The sequence below is a fragment of the Gavia stellata genome, chromosome 12 (assembly GCF_030936135.1).
Source record: "Gavia stellata isolate bGavSte3 chromosome 12, bGavSte3.hap2, whole genome shotgun sequence".
NCBI classification, from domain to species: domain Eukaryota; kingdom Metazoa; phylum Chordata; class Aves; order Gaviiformes; family Gaviidae; genus Gavia; species Gavia stellata.
The window spans coordinates 2,435,749-2,458,866 of record NC_082605.1 but is presented as its reverse complement, the minus strand read 5'-3'; the positions used below and the strand labels follow the sequence as shown (position 1 = coordinate 2,458,866).

Genomic DNA, 23,118 nt, shown 5'->3' with positions numbered 1-23,118 from the left:
GTGCTGAAAATGTCCTCATCTGTGAAGAGAAAGCTTTGCTTGCTCTTTACTTGTACTGTGTGTGGATTTCTTGCGTTCACTTAAAAACCTGCAGCAGTGTATGGGTTGATTTGAGTCTTTATTGCTCCCACTTCTTCCTGTTGAGATTACAGTTTTTTTTAAACTGTGTTAAAACTTTCTGAAACTTCGTGATCATCATTCACATTTGAGATGAAAATTTATTTTATCTAAATGTGATCTTTTCAATTCCATTTTAGAACAAGGTTGAATCTATTTTTTTACTTTATGCTTGTTTAAAAGCTAAAATATCTTGTAAAAGGGCTTTATCAAGATTGACTGTATTACAAAATAATTAAAGGACTTTGTTAATGATGCAGAGCTGATAGTATGATAACAGAATATACAAATATAAAAGTAGTAAGAGAGCTTAAAGTGAACAGTTAACAAAATATAGCTAGTTCTTAAGAACATTATGAATAATGCCACCCCTCCGCCCCACCCAATAGTACTTTGTGGTTGAAACATTGGTAACTGGGAAGCCAAAGTAGCTTAATTTTTTTTTTAATATCAGAGGACCCTGAAATTGGCATGTGATTGTCTTTGGTTAAAGTTGACCACTTGTACATCCCATCATTTGTAAACAGACAGCTAACAGTAATCAGGCAACGAATACACTGAATATAGTTAGATTTCCTAATGTTGAAGAAAATAGGATCTATTCAGAATCTTTCTACAGGGTGTCAAATTCGTAATTCTCAGTACCTGAATGTTTCAGTATTGGATGAAGAGGTATATTCTTGCTTGTGACGTTACGCTTTGAAACATATTTCGAAGTGTTATCGCCGGTAGCAATGTTCGTAGAAGTTCTTTGAAATAATCTATATGTGTTTGCAAAAAAAGCATTTACATATTGCAAATATTTTGTGTTCTAGCCTTCAAATCGTATTCTTCATGATATGACTTTTTAACAAAACCTTGCCTCGAAACATTTTCCGGAAGTGTTTAATATGCTAAATAAATTTAAATCAGTTCTCTATGCTAAAATTTGCACCACATGTTCACTTAAGTGTTTGAACTTCTTAGTTGAGTTGTCTGTTTGTTTTTTCCTTCTCCTTGGTATATCCTTTTGACTTGACATGGGAAAAGATATTTTAGGTTTGAACAATATATCAAGCGCAGCTTGCTATTAATACTGCTGAAGGACATTTTACAATTCTTCCTCCCAATCCCAGGGATATTAGGTTTTCTGAAATACTAGCTTGCTGAAAAATGGCTGATTTATTACCATTTGATACTAAAATCTGAAAAACCTAGTGACGGTGATGGAAGGTGATGATTCTCATAGTTAACAACTTGAAGATGAACCTGTTTGGAGGTTACTAATAAGGACTGTTGTGGTCACCTCCCTCTCAAAATATTAAAAATCTTGTTTAGGACCTGTGAGCTCCTTTTCGGTAAATAGCAACTGATGAAAGCTCTACATGTCATCAGTAAGACAGGCTACATTAATTGGAACTTTTTTTTCCCCCCTTGCAGTGGTCATTTGTTGTGGCTACAATCACAGAAATTCCACCAGTTGCCTTTCTTCCCAATTTCGTTGTTCAGAGAAAAGTTTTGAAACCTCTACGAACCCAGACAGGAGGAACAATAATGGTAAGGTGCTCTTGATTCATTTTGTCGTATTTAAACTTGTTGATCAAAACACTATAAACCTGTGGGTTGTAATATTTTGTATGACTCAAAGGCTTGAGCCCTGGAGTCCTGTAGAGGGAAGAGAGTTAGTGTACAGTCCCAAACATGAGCGAGGTTTGCCGCTTGTTAGCAGCTACCAAGGTGAAGGACATACCTGATTTTATGGTCCGTAATTTGCAGAAGAGACATTAAGGGGCAGCCGGGGCAAGCAATGATAGATGTGGCAGGACTTACGGCAAATACAGAAACTGAATTAGTTTTCAACAGCGTTCAAATACAGGCAAATTCTAGGAATGGGATGTTTCAAAACTGATAATATAGAAAGTATTTTTAAAGGACGTATTTACCAAATGGCCTTGGTACTGTAGGGGAAGAGACGCATGGTTTGGTTGCTCTTGAGACTAGGTAAGTGTTTAAATTTAAAAATCCTATCACCTTGCTCATTAAATGATTGAAGTTAGTTTATCTCCTTTTTCTATTGTAAATACTATATAAGCAGCTCAGCTGAACTCAAGTGAGACGTAGCCTGTTTCACCTTATCAGAATTGTTTTCTAATTAGTTAGATGAGTGCTCTGCTCAGAGCTGTGTAAGTGTCTCCAGACATTTAATTTTGGCTGAGAATTGCCATTAGAGATGTTGAGGAAGTAGAAGGAAAGAAAACAGTTAATAGCTGGAGCCAAGAATGAGTTATTTGAACCATGTATTGAGGAAAAGATGCCTTTGTAATTGTAAACCGGTAACTAATGGAACCTTTTCTGTCCTTTTTATCGTTCCTTGTCATATTAGAGCTAGAGTTCAGAAACTATACAGCATGGTACTGGGAGAAGGTGGTAACAGTCCCAATCTCGCTTCACAGGCACTGAGCTGTAACAGTTACATAAATGGAAGACAAATAATCCTATCTGAAATAATCAATATTACAGTACAAACAGGCCTTTGCTGCATTTTAGCTACTCTTCCTGAAGGTAGCTGTTACAGTGGGTACATGTGAAGTCCATATTGCTTTTTCTATATCTGTTTGAAGCCAATTATTGAAGAACACTATTCTGCGGGTTGACAAACCTTTCAGAGTACATCTGTGCCAGATATGAGAATACGATTTATTGCAACTGCTAGATATTAAAGGTGAGCGAGGCTGGTAAGCCATAAATGAATGATAAAGTATAGTGGCATTATTTTCAGAAATAGGCTAGTAGGTAGCTTCCCATTTCTGTCAACAGAAATGTAGGTACTTAGTAATCTGCACTGAAATCAAGGTTTCTTATTTTTAAATGCTTACCTTCATGAATGTATCAAGAATTCATTAAAGACATAAATAATATAAAGTCCTCTTCTATGACTAGCGCATAAAAGGAAGTGCAGTACCGTTTTCAGAAACAATGAAAGAGGTTGAATCTGTTTGTGAGTCTGACCTATGAGAATGATGTGGGTGAGCACAAAGGTTTGGTGAAGCAGTTCTCCAAGTTTTCTTTAATTTCGTGGGGCTGACATGAGATTAACTGTTGCTACTATAATTTTTGTGTGTAAGTGGATCTGGGCACTATTAAGTTTCAGCCCTCTTGGGTTTTACTATGTGAAATGAAAGTAGAGAGCCAGTTGTTATCAGATTTTAAGGCAAGATGAAATATCCTGCTTTTCTGTTGTATTTCCTTTTTTAATGGTAGAACTACTCAATGCCTGATTCTTTATTGGAAAAAGAATAGCAATTTCTTTCACTATTTTGGTGCTCTGATGTTAAATCTGTGTCCCATCCAGCTGCTGGATTTTCAAGAGAGTATGTAAAAGTAACTCTCTGCCAGTTGTTGGGTTTTGTTACCAAAAAGTAGTGGAGAAGGGAATAGAATGGACTGGACAACTTGTGGCTGGGCTTAAATATCTACTGTTAAGATTCAGAAACACCTAACAGTATGATTTAATTGTTTCAAGCATGTCATCTTAACTCCCTTTGTAATATCCAAACCACTGGTCATAGATATTTATAAATCTGGAGCTCTTCAAAAGGTTTGAGTATATCATCATGTTTGAGCTGTGTTGCAAACTGGTGCATTTTATTATTTGTGATGGGAAATACAGTGTTTATGTAATGTAGCTCTTCATGATATCTGAAGTACTCAGAGTAGTTGAAAAATGTATCAACATACGTATGCATGGGTGCAGAAAAATCTTCTTTATGATTGGAGGAAAAGGTGAGAGTTGCAATCATAGCAGAGAAATAGCAAAGGAAGATTTCCAGTATGTTTTTGAACATGGGGATAGTAGAGGGAAAGATCAAAAAGTGACCTCCTTGATGCTGAAATCGCCTTTGTGAAGTGAGTTAACTGCTGCTTATTGCTCTGAGCTGTTAAATAAAAATGGCCAGTGGTCTCTTCCTAAATTGCTAGGACAATAGAGAGTCCTGTGACATTTACCATGTTCAAGTATCCTTGCAGGTTGCTGAGTCTGGTGTTGAGACTTGTGAGTGGGAAATGGCTTTCTTATTTTACAAAATAAAAGTTGTATGTATCTTGCCCGCCTTAGACTCTGTTTCTCCAGCTATTGTTGTTCTTGCCTCTTAAATCCCATTTCCTAATTCTACTTTAATTCTCTTGTGTTGCTCTGTCTTCTTGGATGTACGTGTTATTTAAAGTCAAAGAATAGTGAGGTAAGGAAATACGTGAAAGTATTTGTACAGTGTAATGATGTCTGATGCTGCTTTTGAAGCCTAGAAGTCTGTGTAAGCATGAGGAAACCAGACAAACTCCTGAAAATGTTAACCAGCCTTTAAGGACAATTTAAGTATATGAGTTTGGAAAGAATATGCTAGGTTCTGGATAAATCTTTAGACTTACTGGATTATGGTAACAGGCTAGATAACAAAAAGTGCTACCTCCTTTAGTAGGTGTTAACTGGCCAAAGCGGAGATGGTAGATGCGGAACACGGTGCATCTCCGTAATGCAAACCTGCACAAACCACCTGGAATGTTTTCTCCTGGCAATTTACCAGCAGGAGCTGGAGGTAGCCCCAGACTGGTTTTGCTGATACCTGTGTAGTCATCTTGCTTTCAATGGACTGCTGGGAAGTTTGGGGGTAGTTTGACTTTTTTTTTTAAACTTGATGTTATAGACTGGGTAGTAGCGGAGAGAAAGAATTCCGGTTTCATGTGGTTCATATAGTTCAAGGTGCTTGAATTTCTGGTTGTCACTCACAGACAAAGTAGTAGCTCCATTCTGTCTCCATTTAGTCCTTCAGCATCCCTTCGGACTCCTGGTCAGTTCTCTCTTCTGTGCTGTATTTCTGACTGCAGTCAGTAGTGGTTATTGAGATGAGGATTTTTGCTCTGCAAAGTCCTGTCTGAGTAGGAATGTGCAGAGTCTTCTCTTACTATAGCCACGCTGTCTTTTCTGTACAGTAGTTAGGAGGAATGGAGGAAATGGTAGAAGAGAAAAATAATTGGGAAAAGTCTAGAGTTTCCTAATATGCTACCTTTGATATTTCTCGAGGGTCTTGACAGTACGTGTGTGTGAAATCTATTTCAACTTGGTTCTAAGTAGTCAATACTTCTATATAGTTTTGTGATGTTTTTCATTGTGCTTGTGTTATCTTTCATTCATAAATGTGGGTTCGCTAGTTATAAATGTGGTCATGTAGAAGAGAGAGCCACTAGTTGTCGATTACGTCTTTGTATCATGCTTCCTGAAATATGGACGACATCACTGGTCATTTTTTTGGATTGATCTTGATGCCACATGCTGTTATTTTTACCTTTTTTTAAATTTTTCACTATGGGGAAATAGGTATGTGCTTTAAAAGCAGTTTTAATTCATCAGACAATAAAATGTGTACAGTGCAAGTCAGAAGTACAATCTTCTGTTATTCCTGATGGTCCTGTTTATCATGAAAATTCCTGTTGAGTTTCTGTACTTTTTAATGATTTTTTAGCAATATGGGAAGATTGTTTTTTGCTGAGGAATCCCTAGGAAGTATGCGAAATCACAGATAATGTGCTTTCGCTGTGACTTAATGGGTTTTATCGTTCAGAAACTACAGTCTTTTCTCAAGATCTAATTTGTGTAAGTTAGCACGTTCATAACAGGATGATGTTTACCTTCCCAGTAGCTTTCCTAATACTAAATTAGAGCTGTTCAAATATAAATATCAGTGAATTCTCAACTGTCTAAACTTCCTTTCATATATGATGTATAATATGTTCTTTCTGTGATTATGGAAAAGAATAATCTGTTTTTACCTTTTTTTTTTTTAAATTATAGCTAGTAATATCTTCTTTTTTTAATGTGACACTTAAGGAATACTGCAGTTAAACACTTGCTTGACTCTTCCTGGCCAAAATAAGTCAGGTTTTCCAATTAAAATGTCATCATTTAAGCCTTGTGTATCTCTTACCTGTCAATACTTTCCCTTCCCTGAATGTCATTTGAGTTCAAAGGAGAGATACAGGCACAGTTTTCCTGTATTGGAGGGAAAAAGATTGGTAATATTCTATACTATATGTGATATATCATTTAAAAAATAAAAGTCGTCACAGGACACTTCCTACTGTAGCATTTTTCTGTCCCCACGCCCAGCTGAAACTGTGTTAATCTGTATTTTGAGGATTTTGAGCTTACATTCCTCCTATTTGTACATGAAGGGGAAGGATATTAGGAGATTCTTGCTCATTTTTTACTCTTACTGACACTTGTACTTTTCCCTTTTTCATTTGTCTGTTGGGGGTCCGTGTTCATCTCTGCAAACCGCAGTTAGTTTTAGATCTGTTCAACTGCCAGAGAATGAAATGCAGATGAGAGATCAAATATTTTTCAATTAATTATGCTGAGGATGGTTTTGTAATGGTTTGTATTCAGAGATCTGATTCAGAATGACCTGCAGTGGTACAACATCCGAAAATTCAATGGGCATGTCCGAATGCCAAGAGGTGTATTTGGGGTGGAAGCAGACAGCGTTAAATGGTTGCCTCATTCATTGACAAAGTTCTCACTGTAATTTTCTTAAGGCAGGAAAACTTGCTGTTGATAGAGGCTGGGCGATCAATGTGGGTAAGTACAAATGTAGTCCATTAAATGACACTTGAAATAGTGTGTTTAAAATCATATTATTTTCATTTAGCATGATGTGTATTCTGTTTATAATAACAGAAAGTGACTGGATTGTGTTTAACTAAAACCTACTCTAAAGGGAGAAAAAATGGAAAAAGTACTGGATTTCTTTTCTCATCTGTTATCATCCGTATTGCAGTTTTATAATTAAAATATTTTTTGGAAACAAAAAAAAGATAACTGGATAGAGACATGATCTCATATATAAGGAACAGTGTTTGGATTGAAGTAGTGCAAAAAAAAATTAAGGAAAATTGTTTGGAGCAAATGTAAATATTTCAACAAAATCTTTGTTTTCATTAAATTATAAAATAATTTTCAAAGATCTTATCAACTAACTTATACCAGATGAAGGGATTGGTTGATATGCTGGAGAGCAGGGCTGGAGACGAGTTAGTGTCTATTTTTGGCTGTGCAGTTTTTCCTGAACAAGACTTGAATTAACGAATTAGGAAGAATATAGTGAATATAAATCTGCTCTCCTGCTCATAGCAAATAGCAATGCAAAACCAGTAAACAATTGAAGCAGTATTTTTGTGTCACGTAAGACTTAACTTGTCGTTTTCATAGAGCTCATAAATTCTGCCATTTTTCCATTATTTCTTACACACATCTACAAAGTGAAAATCCAGTATTAAAAATTCAGTAGATATAAAAAATAAACCCAAAGCCTGTCATATTTACTGTTATATAAAGTGAGCTTGTTCACTTTCTTGCTTAGATATATTTGTACTGGGTTTCTCAGTAAAAAGCTCTGGTTTATGATATAAAAAATATGTTTTGGGAGGGGGAGTTCTAAGTACTTTCTCTCACGTAAAGGGTGTGTGTGTTTTAAAGAGGAGTTCTTAAAGTTTCTTCTGGTCTGAGTGTTTGCAAAAGACAATGGCATGTGCAAATAATAACACCATAGTTCTTAGCTTGATATATTTTTTGACCCAGTGTTGAGCATAGAAAAGAACTTTCCACACATGTCCACACATGCTTTGTCGTGGAGGTACCATGTCTTACAGATACACATTTCTCGGTTCTTAGGGTGGTTGCTAGATGAAAGGGACAACTCCCTTCCATTTGGGCATCTGCAGATCCTTTGCCTGATGGTCTGGTAGGCCACACATAGGGTAGGTACAGAAACCCTATGAGATGTTTTGTGTTGCTAGGTAAGGGTTTAACAGCTCTAGGCACAGTATTTGCTAAAGAAAAAGTGCCAGATGTGTAAGTGATCTCTGTCTCTTTGCGAAGACCATCTACATTCCTTAGTATCTGGCTTTTCATCTCTTCAACATTTTTCTATTTAGGGGGTGGTTTTCATCACTGTTCAAGTGACAAAGGTGGAGGATTTTGTGCATACGCTGATATCACGCTGGCTATAAAGGTAAGAAGTACTCTTGAACCAGTATTTTCTACTATTTGTGCAAATGGGGGAAAAATCTGCATAAATTCAGAAGAACTAATTTACATCTTAATAGGAGAAAATAAAGCCATCTATAGATGGGTAGGAATAGGAAAAAGGCCTGGTACTTGATGCTGCAGAACATAATGCATATGCAGTATTGTTAAGTGGAAGGGAAGAATTGCAGGGGTCAGAATTACGAATGTAAATATGAACCACTACAATTGCATTAATAATGTCTTCTTGCAAAAAAACCACTCAAAATCAAACCAGATTGACTTTTAATATCCTCAGTGATAATTATCCTAGCCTTGCGGTTGAACCTGAAGATTCCACATTAATTTCAGTGGTTACCATCAAGACAAATGCAGAGACAGAAATCCTCTCTCTGAATCAAGCTGCCCTATACAGTGCTCAGAGTGGTTCAAATTCATGAATAAAAATGTGAATATCTCCAAAATAATCACTGAATGTGAATGAATACATTTGGTATTTAGCCGTTGAAAGGCTGAAGCAAGAGCCTTCTGCAATTAGGGCTTATTTTTATCAAATGTACTATGGTATATTTGTATACAAGAATATTTAAAAAGTATCAGTAATAATCAAACATAAAAAAGCCCTAATGATTGCAGCACGTTATATGACATAACATCCTAATTTCTGTACATGGTAATTTGCAGAAAAGGAATCCACAGTGTTCTGTTTTCCCTATCATTAAAATACAGATTGAGAAATTATAGTGGGTGACAGTTAGTACAAAATCTTTGGGTTTTACTATGTCTATAGCAAAGATAGTAACTTCTGAAAGTTAAGACTCAAAGAATGAAACAGTATCTTTTTCTTCACAGACGTGGAATAAAAAATGAATTCTGTTCCTAAAAGTGGCTTTAATGCATACAGTCCCTACCGCAGCTTTTCTTAAATGGTGGTTTTCATGCTTATATGATTGGATGCCATCACAGTGGACTGTTTCTCCCTTCCTGCTGATAAGCCTCACTTGTGCTGTCATTTGTGTCTCATGGACTTAGCTCCTCAATGTTTTGGGGCCTGTGCAGCTCTTGCTTCACCCTGTTCCAACCCACAGTTGTTGCTGTTGCTTTCTCTGTGCTGTCGCTGGCTCCACTCCAGCCTCTGGCAGCACCAATGCCATGATCAGCTGTATAATCCCTGGTTGGACCTGTCCTTTTCTGGCTGGCTGGTGCGGGATGCAGAGATGGACCAGCTATGCCTGTGTAGAGCCAGTATTACTACAACAGGGTTAATTACCTTGGCCTGCGTTGCATTATTCATTCAGTGCCGCTGGGCTTATGCCTCATTTGCGGAGTCCACTTTGCAAGTTAGGGTGGCATGCTGTAGAAAGACACATCCTTGATCCTATGTGGTGTCTGGTACTTTGTGGGAGAAAGAGGAGATGAGTAGAAATCTCTTTCTTCCCTCTCTCCACCAACTTCCCTTATAGGTAGGCAGATGCCTGCACAGATGACTGTGAAATGCATGTTTTGTGTGTTTTATCTGGTGGAAATGCATGTGCTTTTTTTATTGTATAACCACGAAATTTATCTTTTTATGTGAAATAACTAGAGCTTTTGTAACTAAATATGTTAGAATCATTTAGCCATTTATTTGGTAAATGAAATGAATAGACACGCACTACATTCAAATCAAACAGGAATATACTGTGTAAGCTTCAAGCCTTCAGTTTAATCTGTCACCTCACTTCATAACTTTCTCCATCTTTTTCTTGGCTTATATATCCAGTTCTTATTTGAAAGAGTACAAGGGGTGTCTAAAGCCACAATTATTGATCTGGATGCTCATCAGGTGAGTAGCTTACCTGTATTCAGTGCTGCGGGTGTTTTGCTCGAAATACCAGTGTGTGATAAATGCCATTTTTTTCTAATAGTAATATAAACCATCAATTTGCAGAATACAAAGTTAATCATAGATGATGGAAACTGTGAACAGTTTAGTTGTTTAATTATTTTGTGGTCCAAAAAGCTGTTGAGCCAGTTTAATAAAATTAAACTGAGTTGTAGCTCCATCATGTGGCTAGATGTAAAAATATTTGAGTCGCATACTGATCTGAGGCATAACAGTCTCCAGAGTAGCTTGGTATCCCAGAAGAAACAAGAATCTCTTAAAATAGAATTACAGTTAGTTCAGCATGCGTGATCATTGCAGCAACCTTTGCAGGGGATGAATTTGACCTTCAGCGTTTTAATGGAAAGTCTGGCTTCAGGCTAATGAAGTAAAGAATACATCACTTTTCACCTGGTAAAGGGATTTACTGTGGGTGCTGAGAACAAATCTCATCTTTGGTAGGATTTCCAAAATAAACCCTGAATGGAGGGAAATAGTATTTTTAGAAAAGCAGTTAATGCACCAAAATTATGTCCAATCTGAAGCATTGAAGATACTTTATTATGTGTAAATAAACCATTTTTAAGTAGCTTCGTGGCAGTGAGGAAGCCAAATGGCTGCAAGTTTTCCACCTTCTATCATTTCTTTTATCGGCAAGTTAAGGCATCCTAAAATTACCGTGAAATAAGGACACAGATTATGCAATAGGAAGATGTTTTGTTTTCATGATTCTCTTCGGCTATCTCTGTCGGGTGCGGATTTTTTTTTGTGCTTTTTTTTTTGGGGTGTGTTTTGTTTTGGTTTTTTTAAAAACTTCTTGGAATGTATTTTGACTTTTGGGTGCCATGCTGGTAATCACAGTCTGCACATTAAGTCACCCCTTTGTTTTCTTTGGGGAATGAGAGGTGTGTGAAGTAGTAGCTCAGCAGATCCTTTTAAAGTATGCAGATATTCTCATCTTGTAAGTGTTCCAGTTCTTGGTGCATTGGCAAGTTTCACCTTTCATAAGAAAATGGTTCGCCCAGAGGCTCTCATCTTCCTAGATTTCTGTTCATGAACTGTTTATTTGTGGACTAAAAGTGCTGAAGAAAGAAGTAGGAGTTGCCATTTTTTTAGCATAAAGAAACGCAATTCTGGTGCTTACCATTCCCTTTTTTCACACACATTGACTAGCTTTAGCCCAGTGATTCATTCTTTTTTGTTTGTTTCCAGGAGGTGAAGCTGTAGCAGAAATACAGTTTACCTGTCCAGGGACATAAATTATGAAACTGAGTTACAGAAAATATATCTGTGGAAATGTCTGTTTCTATAGTTTAAATGAAATTCTATTGGGGGTAGGGGCTGGGGTCCTGTATGATACACTGATTTCAACAAAATTATCTTAGTGGTTGCTGTGAAAAGATGATTTTTGTATTAGTGGAAAAAAGTCTAAATGAGAGCCAAAAAAATACTATTTAAATTCAGAAATCGGGGAGGAGGAAATATTCAGAATCTGAGTTTTCTCTTGAGCATCCGTCTTTACACCCAATACAATCTTTTTGTAGGGAATTCTTGGTGTTAATATGTTAAACTGTTGGGTCTTTAGTATTTGTAATTTTTCCAGGGATTACTTACCTCACCAAGGCTTGAATTCTCAGAAGATCTGTAGTCTGCTTTATTTATTTATTAATCCTTGTATAAGAATGTGAGTATCCCTGCAGCAGTTGAAGGTGACCTTTTTTTTTATTTGCACTATTGGAAGATGAGAGAGATCTATTTGGTGGTCACAGCAGCATCACAAAAGCACCTGAAGACAATTAGCTTGTAATTTTTGTTTATTTTTATTATATGTGCAATGAGATCTAAGGTAATTACCTTCACAGAGATACAAGGATGTGGATTTTAATAACACCTGCAGTCTTCAGACTGATACTGTCAAAGCCCCCAAAACTCTACACCTCAAAATAACCTTCAAGACTATAAATAAGAGAATGACACAGGAATTTTAAATATTAGATCTTTGTCATCTTAATTACTCTAGAATTTGCAGATTATTTAATTCTGTGTTTAGTATGCTACGAATAGCTAACTGTAAATTTCCTTCAGGGAAATGGCCATGAGAGGGACTTTATGGATGATCATCGGGTATATATTATGGATGCATACAATAGATATATTTATCCAGGGGATGGATTTGCTAAACGTAAGTATAATTGAAATTCATACTCCAAAATGTGAAAGACCTACTGTGTTGCTAAATAACTTCTTCATTTACTAGTAAGCTTCCTTGCAAAAGTGTTGATTAGTGTTTTTTTTTTTTAATTTCACATTGAACATATGATTTTCAGTCATCACTGTGGTATATCACAATAGTGTTAATGCTGTAGTGTTTTCCCTCACTTCTGGAATGAATTTCTGGAATGCAAGGTGTGGGTATTACGTGGACTATGTTAGCAGTCCATTCAAAAGCTTACTGAGTTAAATTTTTGAAGTTGTGATTTGAAGATAACTGCTAGAACTTAACCTTTCCCTTACACTAAATTTATAAAAGAATTCACTAAGGATTAGCTAATACTGTGTAAAAAGGTTTAATGTTCTGTAATTAATAATTCTATGAATGATAACATATTTAGGTGTTGTCTTCCCAGTATAACCTGTTTTATAAGCATCTAGAAATCAAGGTGCGTCTGAATGTGAAACGAGTTGAGAAACAAAAGGAAGTCATACAAATATCAAGAGCTGGTCCTTGATTTTTTTTTTTGGTTGTTGTTTGTTTATCCCTACTGTGATGTGCCTATTGTGTCTGGTGACCTGTCACAATTAATTAGTGGGGTTTTGATAATGGTTAAATCGGAATGCAAAAGCCCAAAGTTAATTTGATCTCTGATTCTGTTGCACTGTCATTTGTTAGAGGCTTAAGTTGTTAACTGGATCGTAGTTTATTGGGGGAGATGTTCTTCTGCTGTTGAATTTCTTCAATGATGCTGTCATTCTGAAAAGTCTACTTAATTTGGATTGTTGGCAAGAATTAAGTGCAGTACATTGTACTTCTGTTTTTTAACTAGTAAAGATTTTGAAAATTGTAGTATATGCATTTCAAGGTATTAAACTAAAAAATTACCATTTAAAGCACATCATGTCTGTAAGCAGACAAATTGCAAGTAATGAAGATTTTATTATTTTTCCTAAGAAAAGCATCCTTTTATTCATATATCAACAGATAGACTAAGACCAAAACAGAGTGAGCCCTTGTTAGCAAATCTGAAATAGGGAACTCACCCCTCTCCTGTGAAGCTGGGAATACTAGCATTCCCTTTCCACAGATGAAGCATGAGTAGCAGAAGGCTGCAGCCAAAGGCATGTGAATATGCAGTTCCTTGTAGTTTGCATAAGGGTGTCTAAATAGGAATTCAGTGGCTAAATCCTTTAAACTCTGTCCTGCTAAGTGACCAGATGAAGATGACATCAGAGAGGGCATCTTTTGAAGGAAGGTAGAGGCTTGAACCTGGGAGTTTGAATCCTTAGGCTAAACTCTAACTGATCACTGTCTACCTGGACTTCCTACTCATTTTCCTCATGTTTTGTTACAGGAGTCTCTTCTGTACGTTTTTTTTGCCACATGCACTTCATTAAAAAAAAAAAAAAGGACTAGCTAACATTGCCTAATGCTTAGCCATAAGCATATTGAGTCCCTAAGGGGAAGTAGTTTGGAATTACATAGAAGTTTAGGAAGAGAAAGAAGATGGTTGGGGGAAAAGACTAGTTCACTGAGCGGTGAGCACAAAAAGTTGACAGCTGAAATCAAAGTTCAGGCCTTAAAAAAGCATTGCTGTTGGTCTGAGTGTCATTTTAAAGTTTTCAAAGCTGTAGAAGTGCGTTCACTAATTAGCAAGAGATGAACAAAAGGCTATCAAATGCAAAAGCTGTGTTTATTCTGACCCATGGGTTCACCACTGTGTCCATCAGTTGTCCCTGATCTGGGTAATAACTAATCACTGTAATTCTGTGTTTTGTGGTGGAGATGAAGACGAGAGACCTGCAGAGGCATGGAATCTTATTCACGGTCATCTCAACTGCTTAATGGTTTCATCAGAACAATACTTACTTGTTCCCCATGTTAATGTGTTTATCTCCTCCTCTAAAGCTCTATCCAGCTAGTGGATTCTTTACCCTGAAGAGGCTCTAAGTGCTGTTCAGAAGAGCACAGCTGTGCAGACTTATATGAACACTTATATAACAATAAGAAAAGAATTCAGGAAAAAAAATCATACAGGAACAAAACTCTTTGAAACTAATGTTAATGCAGTAAAATAAAGGAAAGAAAAAGAATGCTTCGCTACTGTTGAACAAGGATGGAAAGCAGAAAAATCCCTACACAGCAATCACGAGAATAAATAAGTATCATTTTGTGTTGAACGCATTCGCACACACTTGGTGACTGCTGAATCCACACTTAAAATTTAAGACTCCAAGTCATTTAATTCAAGGCATAGGGTATGGTGAGGTGGAAGTCATACCTTGAAACACCTCTGACGTGGATTTGATTAATTCAGACTTAAAATTGCACATTCCTCTGTGAAACCACCCAAAGCTAGGCTGCGTAATCTTGGGTTTCTTTCCTCTACCTTCTCAAACCTCCTCTTCTACTTCTAATGCTTTATTAGAAGCATTAGAAATAATTTGATTTAAATTAAGAATAGATATTTGCTTTTTGGGTAGGATTACAGGGTAAGAACATTAAATTGAAAACGCTTGGGGCAAAACTGAATCTTGTTATACATTCATAAAGCAGTCCACATAAATTCATGATCCCTTGCTGTTAAACTTTGAGTGTTGTGATAAAAACAAAACATCTTAATAATTTCTCAGTGATATTTATCTTGTGTTTTCCCCCAACTGTTTCCTCTGCAATAGCAATTCAGTGTTTTCTTTCCCTTCTGCTTTATTTAGGTTACTTTTAAGTTAATAATTTTCTCTGATTTCTTTGCTGATTGGTAAATGGACGTGTAGATCAGCTGCTTTTCAATAACATTTTCCACTTGTGTCTCAGAGATATTCCCCCCCCTCCTCCACATCTAATTTCCTCTGTTCAGTGGAATTTTTTCAAGGTCATTGTGCTTACATTTGCTGGGAAAACAAGTAGTGGAATAGTTTTCTTTAATTCAAGGTTCTGCAAAAATGCAATGTATTTACAAAATTTCCAGAAACGTTATCTTTTTCTCTTGCTTACCTAAATCTTGCATTTTCTTTCAAAGCAATGCTTTGGTTATTGAGTAACATCAAAACATTTTTTTTCTTAGGTGCCATAAAACGCAAGGTGGAATTAGAATGGGGTACAGAGGACACAGAATATCTTCAGAAGGTACATACTCACGTGGAAGGAGCATTAAATGAATTAAAACCTGACATCATTATTTATAACGCTGGGACTGATATTCTGGATGGTGATCCCTTGGGAGGACTTGCTATTTCACCTCAGGTTTGTATAATACTAAAATACCTATAGACTTCCACTCCTCACTAGATACTGAAGGCAGTCCTGAGAGTGACTTGTGGCTGTTCGTTAGGTGAAGGTATGGTGCCTACTTTACACTAAACCAGAGCGTTTTCCTGTTATAGATATGTATAGCTACATCTCCGTTGCTCTTTCACCATGTTTTTTGTTGTCTCTTCCTGACTAAATATTTTTGTTCTTTAGGTGCCTGTTTCAGTATCATTTGTCTTCTTTCTAAAATATACTGATTTTGAACATCCAGACAGTAGCTAGAGGGGCATATATTTTCACACTTTATCTGACTCCTATTTTTCCTGTTTGGTTCATTCTTTCTTTGTTTCTTTTACCCTCACATAACCCATTTTGCAATATATTTCTTTTGTCTTCTGCCCCCAGTATGTATCTTATACTTAATTTCCTCTGTAGCACTCCCAGCTGTTTTAAACTGCTTTTCTGGTATCTTCCAGTTCTAGCAATTTTGTGCAGCCTGTCTGTGTATTCTTAGCAAAGGAGCAGATTTTTTTTTTTTCCCTTTCCTCATTCTTTTCTAAACAAATATCATTACCCTTTTTCAGTTCAGTTTACCTTTTCTCTCCCCAGTTTGGTACCAGATTTAAATTTTGATTTATTCTGTATAGCTTTATAGCAGTCTTCACCTTCCCAGTATAACAAGTCTGCTTTTTGCAAATAAACAAAAATTTACAGATCTCTTATTTCCTTCATTTTTTTTTAATGATTCCTTCTCTGACAGCTCCTCAGGTCTGTCTCTCTCCTGTTTTCACACTTGGTTCTCTTATAGTGTCCACCAGTTCAACATAGAAAAGTGCTTTCTTGATTTGTGAGCTCTCGGATTCCCTTCTAATCAAGCCATTGCTCAATCTGTTCAGTTTTCATTCTGTTTTGCAGTCCTCCAGTTCTCAAATGCTTCCTTTTGCACAGAGCTCTAGTTCCTTGCTGGGTTTTCTTGGCTTCCTTATGTATTTTTTCATTCTTATCGTCTGTCACTGAGCAGCCGCTTCGCTGCTTTCTGACTGCCTGCAATGTCCTCGATGGACCCAGGGTGGAACGACTTGGGAACCACTCTGAATATCCAGGTTTTGGTTCCATGGCTGTGTAAAAGTCTCTAAGGAGAAATGAGGAACTTGAGGGGCTTGGACTTGTTTGGTTTTGACCTTGGACAGGATGTGACCTGAGGTGTAAGATCTCATTTGGTAGAGCAGAGCTTTTTGGAAAGCAGTGGCCACCAAGAGAAATGGAAGCTAGTGATAGGCGGAGAATACTTTAACATGTGCCTTTTCAAAATTTTTTCTGCCATTTGAGAAGGAGCAGTGTTAAGTGCCAAGAAGAATGAGTTGCTGTAGCTTGTTGGGTGCTGTGTAGGGAAAGAGACAAAACGTAGGGATGGGGAAAGAAAGGTGAAATGATTCTTCTGGTCACAAGTAGAGGTGAAAGGTAGAGTTCCATTTCTCTGCGCAAGCAGTGGCTCAGGTGCCTGATGGAGAAGAAGTTTCTGTAGCTCAAGCCTTTGTTTTCTGGATTGAGGGAAGGGTTTCTTGTCTCTCTGATCTTGTTGGCTTAGGTGTGAATGGCATGTTTCACCAAGCTTGAAATCCCAGGCTACTGGAAATGCTGAAACTGATGGCATTGAACCTGGATAATTCATCTCCTCAAGGTTCATTAGTCCAGTCTTCAGTCCTACAGTTGTAGATGTCATTCATATTTTAAGATCTTGCTACAGCGTTAATGCTACTCGAAATTATGCCTCTTCAGAGTGATAGTTTCTTGGTGCTTGAGGTCAGGAAACTTGAGGCGTAGCAGGTAAGTCCCTCTTGTCTTTGTAAGCGGGAACTGTATCAGGCTGTCATTTTCCTTTTGATGTATTTTCTTTCTTGGTAACGTGCAAATGCTGGAATACGCCCATATGTTTTCCCCTCAGTTCTTCCAGGCTCAGCTGGAGCAGGGATGAGGCAGTTAGGCTCCTATGAAAAGTGACTGCTTCCAGTTCCTCTGTGGTATAATGTTTGCTGCATCCAGCGATGGTTCCCAAGGGATGTACAGCTCATTCTGTAATTCCATTACTTCCTTTAAGGGTCTGTTCCTAATATAATTCTTCAGTTTCCTTTGTCTTATTTTTCAGTTATTATTCCTTACTCTCATTGTTCTTTTACAGGGCTGTGTCAAATTATACAAAACCCATTACTGTTATATGGTTTTACAAAATACATTTTCAGCTACATTTGAATTTTATTCTTTCCCTTTACCATTTGTTTGTGGTCTGATTTTTTTTTTATTTTTTTTTAATGGCAGGGTAATATTTCTTGGTGTGTTTGCAGTCCTCCTCTAACCAGTCTGAGTACTGCATATTCATTTTGTTGTAACACTTTTGCTGCTGCTTCCTGAGTTTTTTGTATTTGATTGTATTTTAATCCCTTTCCCCTTCTCCAACTTTCTGCAGTTGTTTAAATTTTGAGCTGTCCATTGTAAGCTGTTGTCTATTATGTTGTCAGTCTTTTTTTGAGTTTTGAGGATTATTTATGCCTCCTATGTATCTCTAGAACTCTCTGCTTTTACTTTTTCCACAAAAGTAGTTTTTTAATTTTGTTCTCACTTATTTCTGAGTTCTCTCTTTTTCCCCACATGCACTTATTTGAAACCCAAGAGACCTGAAGTCTTCTATTGTATGGGTTCAATGACAGCACAGTACGTCTTGGTCAGCAATCTTTTTTATTTTTTTAGTTCCATACCCTTCTCTATTAGTAAGAGGTTATTTAAAATTTATTTTCCTTTCTATGGATTTACCGTAACTTACATTCTGCAACTCCCCCTTGAGCCATAGATTCTTTTAGTATTAGCTTTTATTAAAGAAACTGGAAGCTTGTAATTCAGCTAGTGATTGTGAACATGTAAAATGTGATTGGGTTTTGGTGGTTTTTGGTTCTTTAGCAACCTGATCAAGATTTCACAAACTTAAACTTCTATCAGAGGGTGCTGTGCAAGTTGAGCACAAACTAAAGAACTTTGAATTTAGACAATCTTTCTTAGTCTTCATTCCTCACCTGTAAAATAGGGTGAATATTTAGAAATTTTTTAGTCAGTTTAGACCTTATGGCCTTTGAGCAGGAAATCTTCTAGGAATTTGTACTAAGGACTTTTATCTGTTGTCTTCTCTAAAACCAAGTCAAGATTTTTTTTATTTGCTGGTTTTTTTTTTTATGATTATGCATGTAGACCTGCTAACAGGACTTTTAAATGAATTTTTTATTCATATTGTAAAATGTAGGGCTTAATCCCTTATCAAGCATCCAATGCTATAAATCCATAAACAATAGGCTAGAACTAAAATATCATATTTGATCACTTCTTTTTTTTTCTTTTTTTCACTAACTGTTATAAACTCGCAGGGAATTGTGAAGAGAGATGAAGTTGTATTCAAGGCTGCCAGAAGCCGCAGGATCCCAATCCTGATGGTGACGTCTGGAGGCTACCAGAAGAGGACAGCGCGGATTATTGCCGATTCCATCCTCAATTTGCACAACCTGGGGCTTATTGACAAGGAGCTAGCAACCAGTGGAGCTGAAAATCCCAGGGTAGAACAGATGATTAGAGACTCTGCTAAAGACTTAACCAACTTGTCACTGCAGTGACAAGTTACTAAATTTTAGGAAACAACTTCCTGGTTTAGGAGCAGGAAGTCTCCACATCGTTATCAGGGTTAATATAACATATTTAAAAAAGACTCAACTTGCCTGTAAAATAACATAGTAGAGATAATATGCAGCCACAGAATAACTGTGTCTAACTTCTGAAGCTATCTTGAGCAAAGGCAACAAATCCTTTTAAGCTAATTGAGACATATACTCAAGGGTACTGTCTTTCTGTTTATAATATTACTGTAGAAAGCTTTAATTGCTTCTCTTATTGTTATGGGTAGTCTATTATGTTGAAGGAACTATGCAGTTGGTACCCAAAGACTGTCCCAGACCTATTTCAGATAATGCAGTTCCAACTGTGGTGGGAGAAATACGGACTAAACCTACTGGCATTATTTTTTAGATACTGCGTTTTATTTATTGCTTTTTTTGTTGAAATATTGTTATGAAACAAGTTCCATGCAGGCTTCAACTGTCAGTTTAATACTAAAGTTAAGTGCAATACTGTAAAAACTAGTTCAGTTAGTAGGCTTTTAAGCCACAGCATATTAGAACGAAAGTTCATTAATTTATATTTTATTCGTGTTGTTGATAGTGACTTAAATCCTACTTGCAAACACCTTAAGAAATAAAATATGAAATGCCTTTGGCTCCATATGCAAATGAGCCATAAGGACTCAGCATTAATAGTCTAGTTTTTGCCTCTCTTAAAATGAGGCCTGCATATAAAAGGCAATAGTTACTATGCATCGTAAATCACAGAGTACAGAAACTACCATAAAGTGAAAACTGATTTTAGAGTTCTGAGAATTCTTGCCGAAAATGTTATGTAGAAATATAGGGTGTCTTTTATTACTGCCAGCTTGTCATGTATAAAACAGTGAAGAGTAAATTTAGATTATTTGTTTCCAACCAGTGCTGTCTTTTTTACTTGCTCGAAGACTAATGGTACTGAACCAAATTGTTCATATTTACAGATGAAAATATAGTGACATTTCTACGTTAAGTTAATGTGCTAACTTTATATGGGAGCTTCTAGGAGGATTTGGGAACAAAATAGTGTATTCAAAAGCAAATTCAGTACTCTAACTGTAAAGTTTGGTTTTATTTAAGTTGGTATATTTTGCATTAGGTACTGTTCGTAGCATTGGGTTGTAAGCGTACTAAACTGTATATTTTGCAAGAGATTTTTTAACTTCCAAGTATTCACTGATTTGTGATACAAATTTCACGTCATGTTTAGGTTTGACCCTTCCTATGAAGGAACACAAATATTTTCCTTGTAGTAGAATTGCTGTCTAAGCTATTTAAGGAATGTTTAATTCTAATTAGGATACTTACCTCACTTAGTGTTAATTTTTACATTGATGGCATTTGTTAACTGTAAGAACTTGCACAATTGCTATAAATATCTACTGTAAAACGGATTTGACGTATTGCACTAATCTTGAGTTGCAACACTGTTATTAAAAAGCACTTTTAAATTTCTTACTAGAAGGACCATCAGAGTACAACTAATGTTGAGATTTATTTTTTGTATACTGTCTGATGTTACTGAAAGATGTTGTTATTCTTTCATATAATTTTTATAAAATTATAAATTACATTTCTATAAACTAAAACCCTGTCATAGTACCATATGGTATTTCCAGAACCTTTTCTGTTTGTGTTAACATGTTTATATTATTTTCCCTCGGTGGAGATTAAAATGATGTTGAACAATGCTGACTGACTTTTCTTTTAACTTCACATGTGATCTTGGCTGTCAGACTTCGAATGGAACGGTTCATTGAGAAGACAAGATGTGGTTTTTGTACTTAAAATGTAACAAACTGCAGTGAGTCTTAAGGGTGAATAGTACAGGGTTTGTCAACAGCAGATGATTTCTCCGAGAGTTAATGTGCTGACCTCTTAAAAAAGAGCTTGGAAGTTTTGTATCCAAATACTTTTTAAGATGTCATCATAAGGGGTTAAAGTCACTTTCTAATTCCAAGTTACATTCCATTACCTATATTGTAACCCCTATTTTAAGTATTTTATTGTTGCAGGTATTAAACTGTAAACTAAGCTTCTGTTAAGGCTGCGATAGTTTGTTAGAGGTCTCTTATAAATCAGTATCTTTTTGGAGAGAACTGTGTGTTTGCAGAAGAGCCTGCTAGCCTTCAGACTCATTTGTAAAATTTGCCATTGTTAAGCAATGGACATGTTGACTGCATTTTCAGTGTTTGTTATAAAGTTAGAATTGGTAAACAGAGAACTCCTTCATATTTTTCAAAATTTTTAATTTAGTATAATATTTGATTTGGTTGTTAAAACCAAAAGATTAATTTCTACACATTAAGAAACTAGTCCAAGATAAATGTGTACTCTTTTTCAAAAAGAAGTGGTAAAACTGTTTCTAAGTTGAATTTAGACCACAGATATTGTATGATTCATAGTTAATATACTGTTACCATTAGGCAAAGTTCACTGAAAATTTCATCATGGAAACCTTGCCTTGACCTAACACCATCAAAATTTTTAGCTTTGACAAAAACTTTTGTGGAACGCGAAGACCTGTGTAAGTCTGCTAGGAGAATGCCATGTAGTCACAAATTTTATGTACTACACAATTGTGTCCTACATGCAACATAGCCGCTTTGGGGACAACACTCTCTGACAAATCCCGAAGTTATGAAGTTAGTAATCTTGGATCTAGACTTTGTTCACACTGTGCTGCCAGGAGCTGAAGGAGCTTGCTGAGTTTAGAAAGCGGCAGGGTCTAGGATCTTGGTGCTGTGTGCTACGCCAGTTTTTGAATAATTGAAAACATTCTTCTTTCAAGAAAACTGCAGTCCCTTGGTGAAGAAAAAAAGTCACGTGCTATCTTTGCCCAGTGGAAGATGATCTTCCTTTTATACCCCCTGGCTGATTCTGAAATGCAGAGCATATCAGAAGCAATAATAAAGGGCCTAATCCCAAGTGATTCTGTGTCCTGAACTTGCCTTGAATTTTGCACGGGTTGTGTATTCCCCAGCCATTCTAGAGGCAAGCTTGCAAATTGTTCAGTATGTGCCAGACTTAAGCTTAGACTTTAAATAGGTGTGATTTTTCAGGATTTTAGTCTTTCCTTGGTCCTGACCCTTTTGGTAATCTCTTAGATTGCACATCCAGTGCTCATGTAACTTTCCCTTCTATCTTATCCTTTATGCAGGCCATTTTGCTACAGCCAGTCACTGTTTATCACAGGTCAACAGAATTAACTTCTTCAAAAAAAGATGTTTTGGTAAGCTGTATGAAGGACTAATTCCTATTACTAGGCCTGATTCTCTCCTAGGCTTACCGTGGCAGTGAGAACAGGAGGTTTGATTGCTCAGTGCCTGGCTCAATGCAAGTACAGTAGCGACCTGTAGATGATCCTTAGGACAAAGCAAGTAACTCCTGACCTGCTTTCCTGCAGCCTTCTGAATGCGATGTGCTGCACACAGCACTGACCTCCTGAAACTAAATTCAGAAAATTGAGGTAAGACAAAAATGCCATTTTGATGGAAAAGATCAATGGGTATAGGAAATTATTGTGGTGGGGCTGTGGTTCTGACTTACCAGCCTGGTACAGTTCTGACCTCCTTCCCTACAGCTTACCTGGGATTAAACTTCTGGTTGGAGATGACTTGAGTACAAAAATTATGAAAAGACTGCCAGTAATATTAGGCACGTCTTGTGTAACCAGTCCTGATGTATTATATTTTGTCAGTGCGGTGGTCTGTGGAGCCATGGCACACTTCCATAGGTCATTTCTTCCTTCAAAAGTAACATTACAGATAATTAGTTATTTTTTGTTAGATATAAGGCTAGTTACATATTTCGCTAATAAGATCCAAACTCCTGTTTTGTTTTGCAGTTGAGAGTAGACATCCTTTGAGCTTGACTGGAACTGATTATCTTTATTCTGGAAATGCCTGTTTGATTTTAAAAAAAA

General features: G+C 36.6%; 1 protein-coding gene across 1 annotated transcript in view; it reads left to right on the top strand.

Annotated features, from left to right (window-relative positions):
• The window catches only part of HDAC11 (histone deacetylase 11), a 30,591-nt gene extending 9,890 nt beyond the window's left edge, over positions 1 to 20,701 (top strand). Inside the window, exons 4-10 of the mRNA XM_059823261.1 lie at positions 1,537 to 1,653; positions 6,685 to 6,727; positions 8,083 to 8,159; positions 9,936 to 9,998; positions 12,123 to 12,219; positions 15,317 to 15,495; positions 18,912 to 20,701. Coding sequence (XP_059679244.1) covers positions 1,537 to 1,653; positions 6,685 to 6,727; positions 8,083 to 8,159; positions 9,936 to 9,998; positions 12,123 to 12,219; positions 15,317 to 15,495; positions 18,912 to 19,154 — 819 coding nt within the window. The 3' untranslated portion in view covers positions 19,155 to 20,701. The remainder of the gene's footprint in view (positions 1 to 1,536; positions 1,654 to 6,684; positions 6,728 to 8,082; positions 8,160 to 9,935; positions 9,999 to 12,122; positions 12,220 to 15,316; positions 15,496 to 18,911) is intronic.
• Positions 20,702 to 23,118: the final 2,417 nt, after the last annotated feature.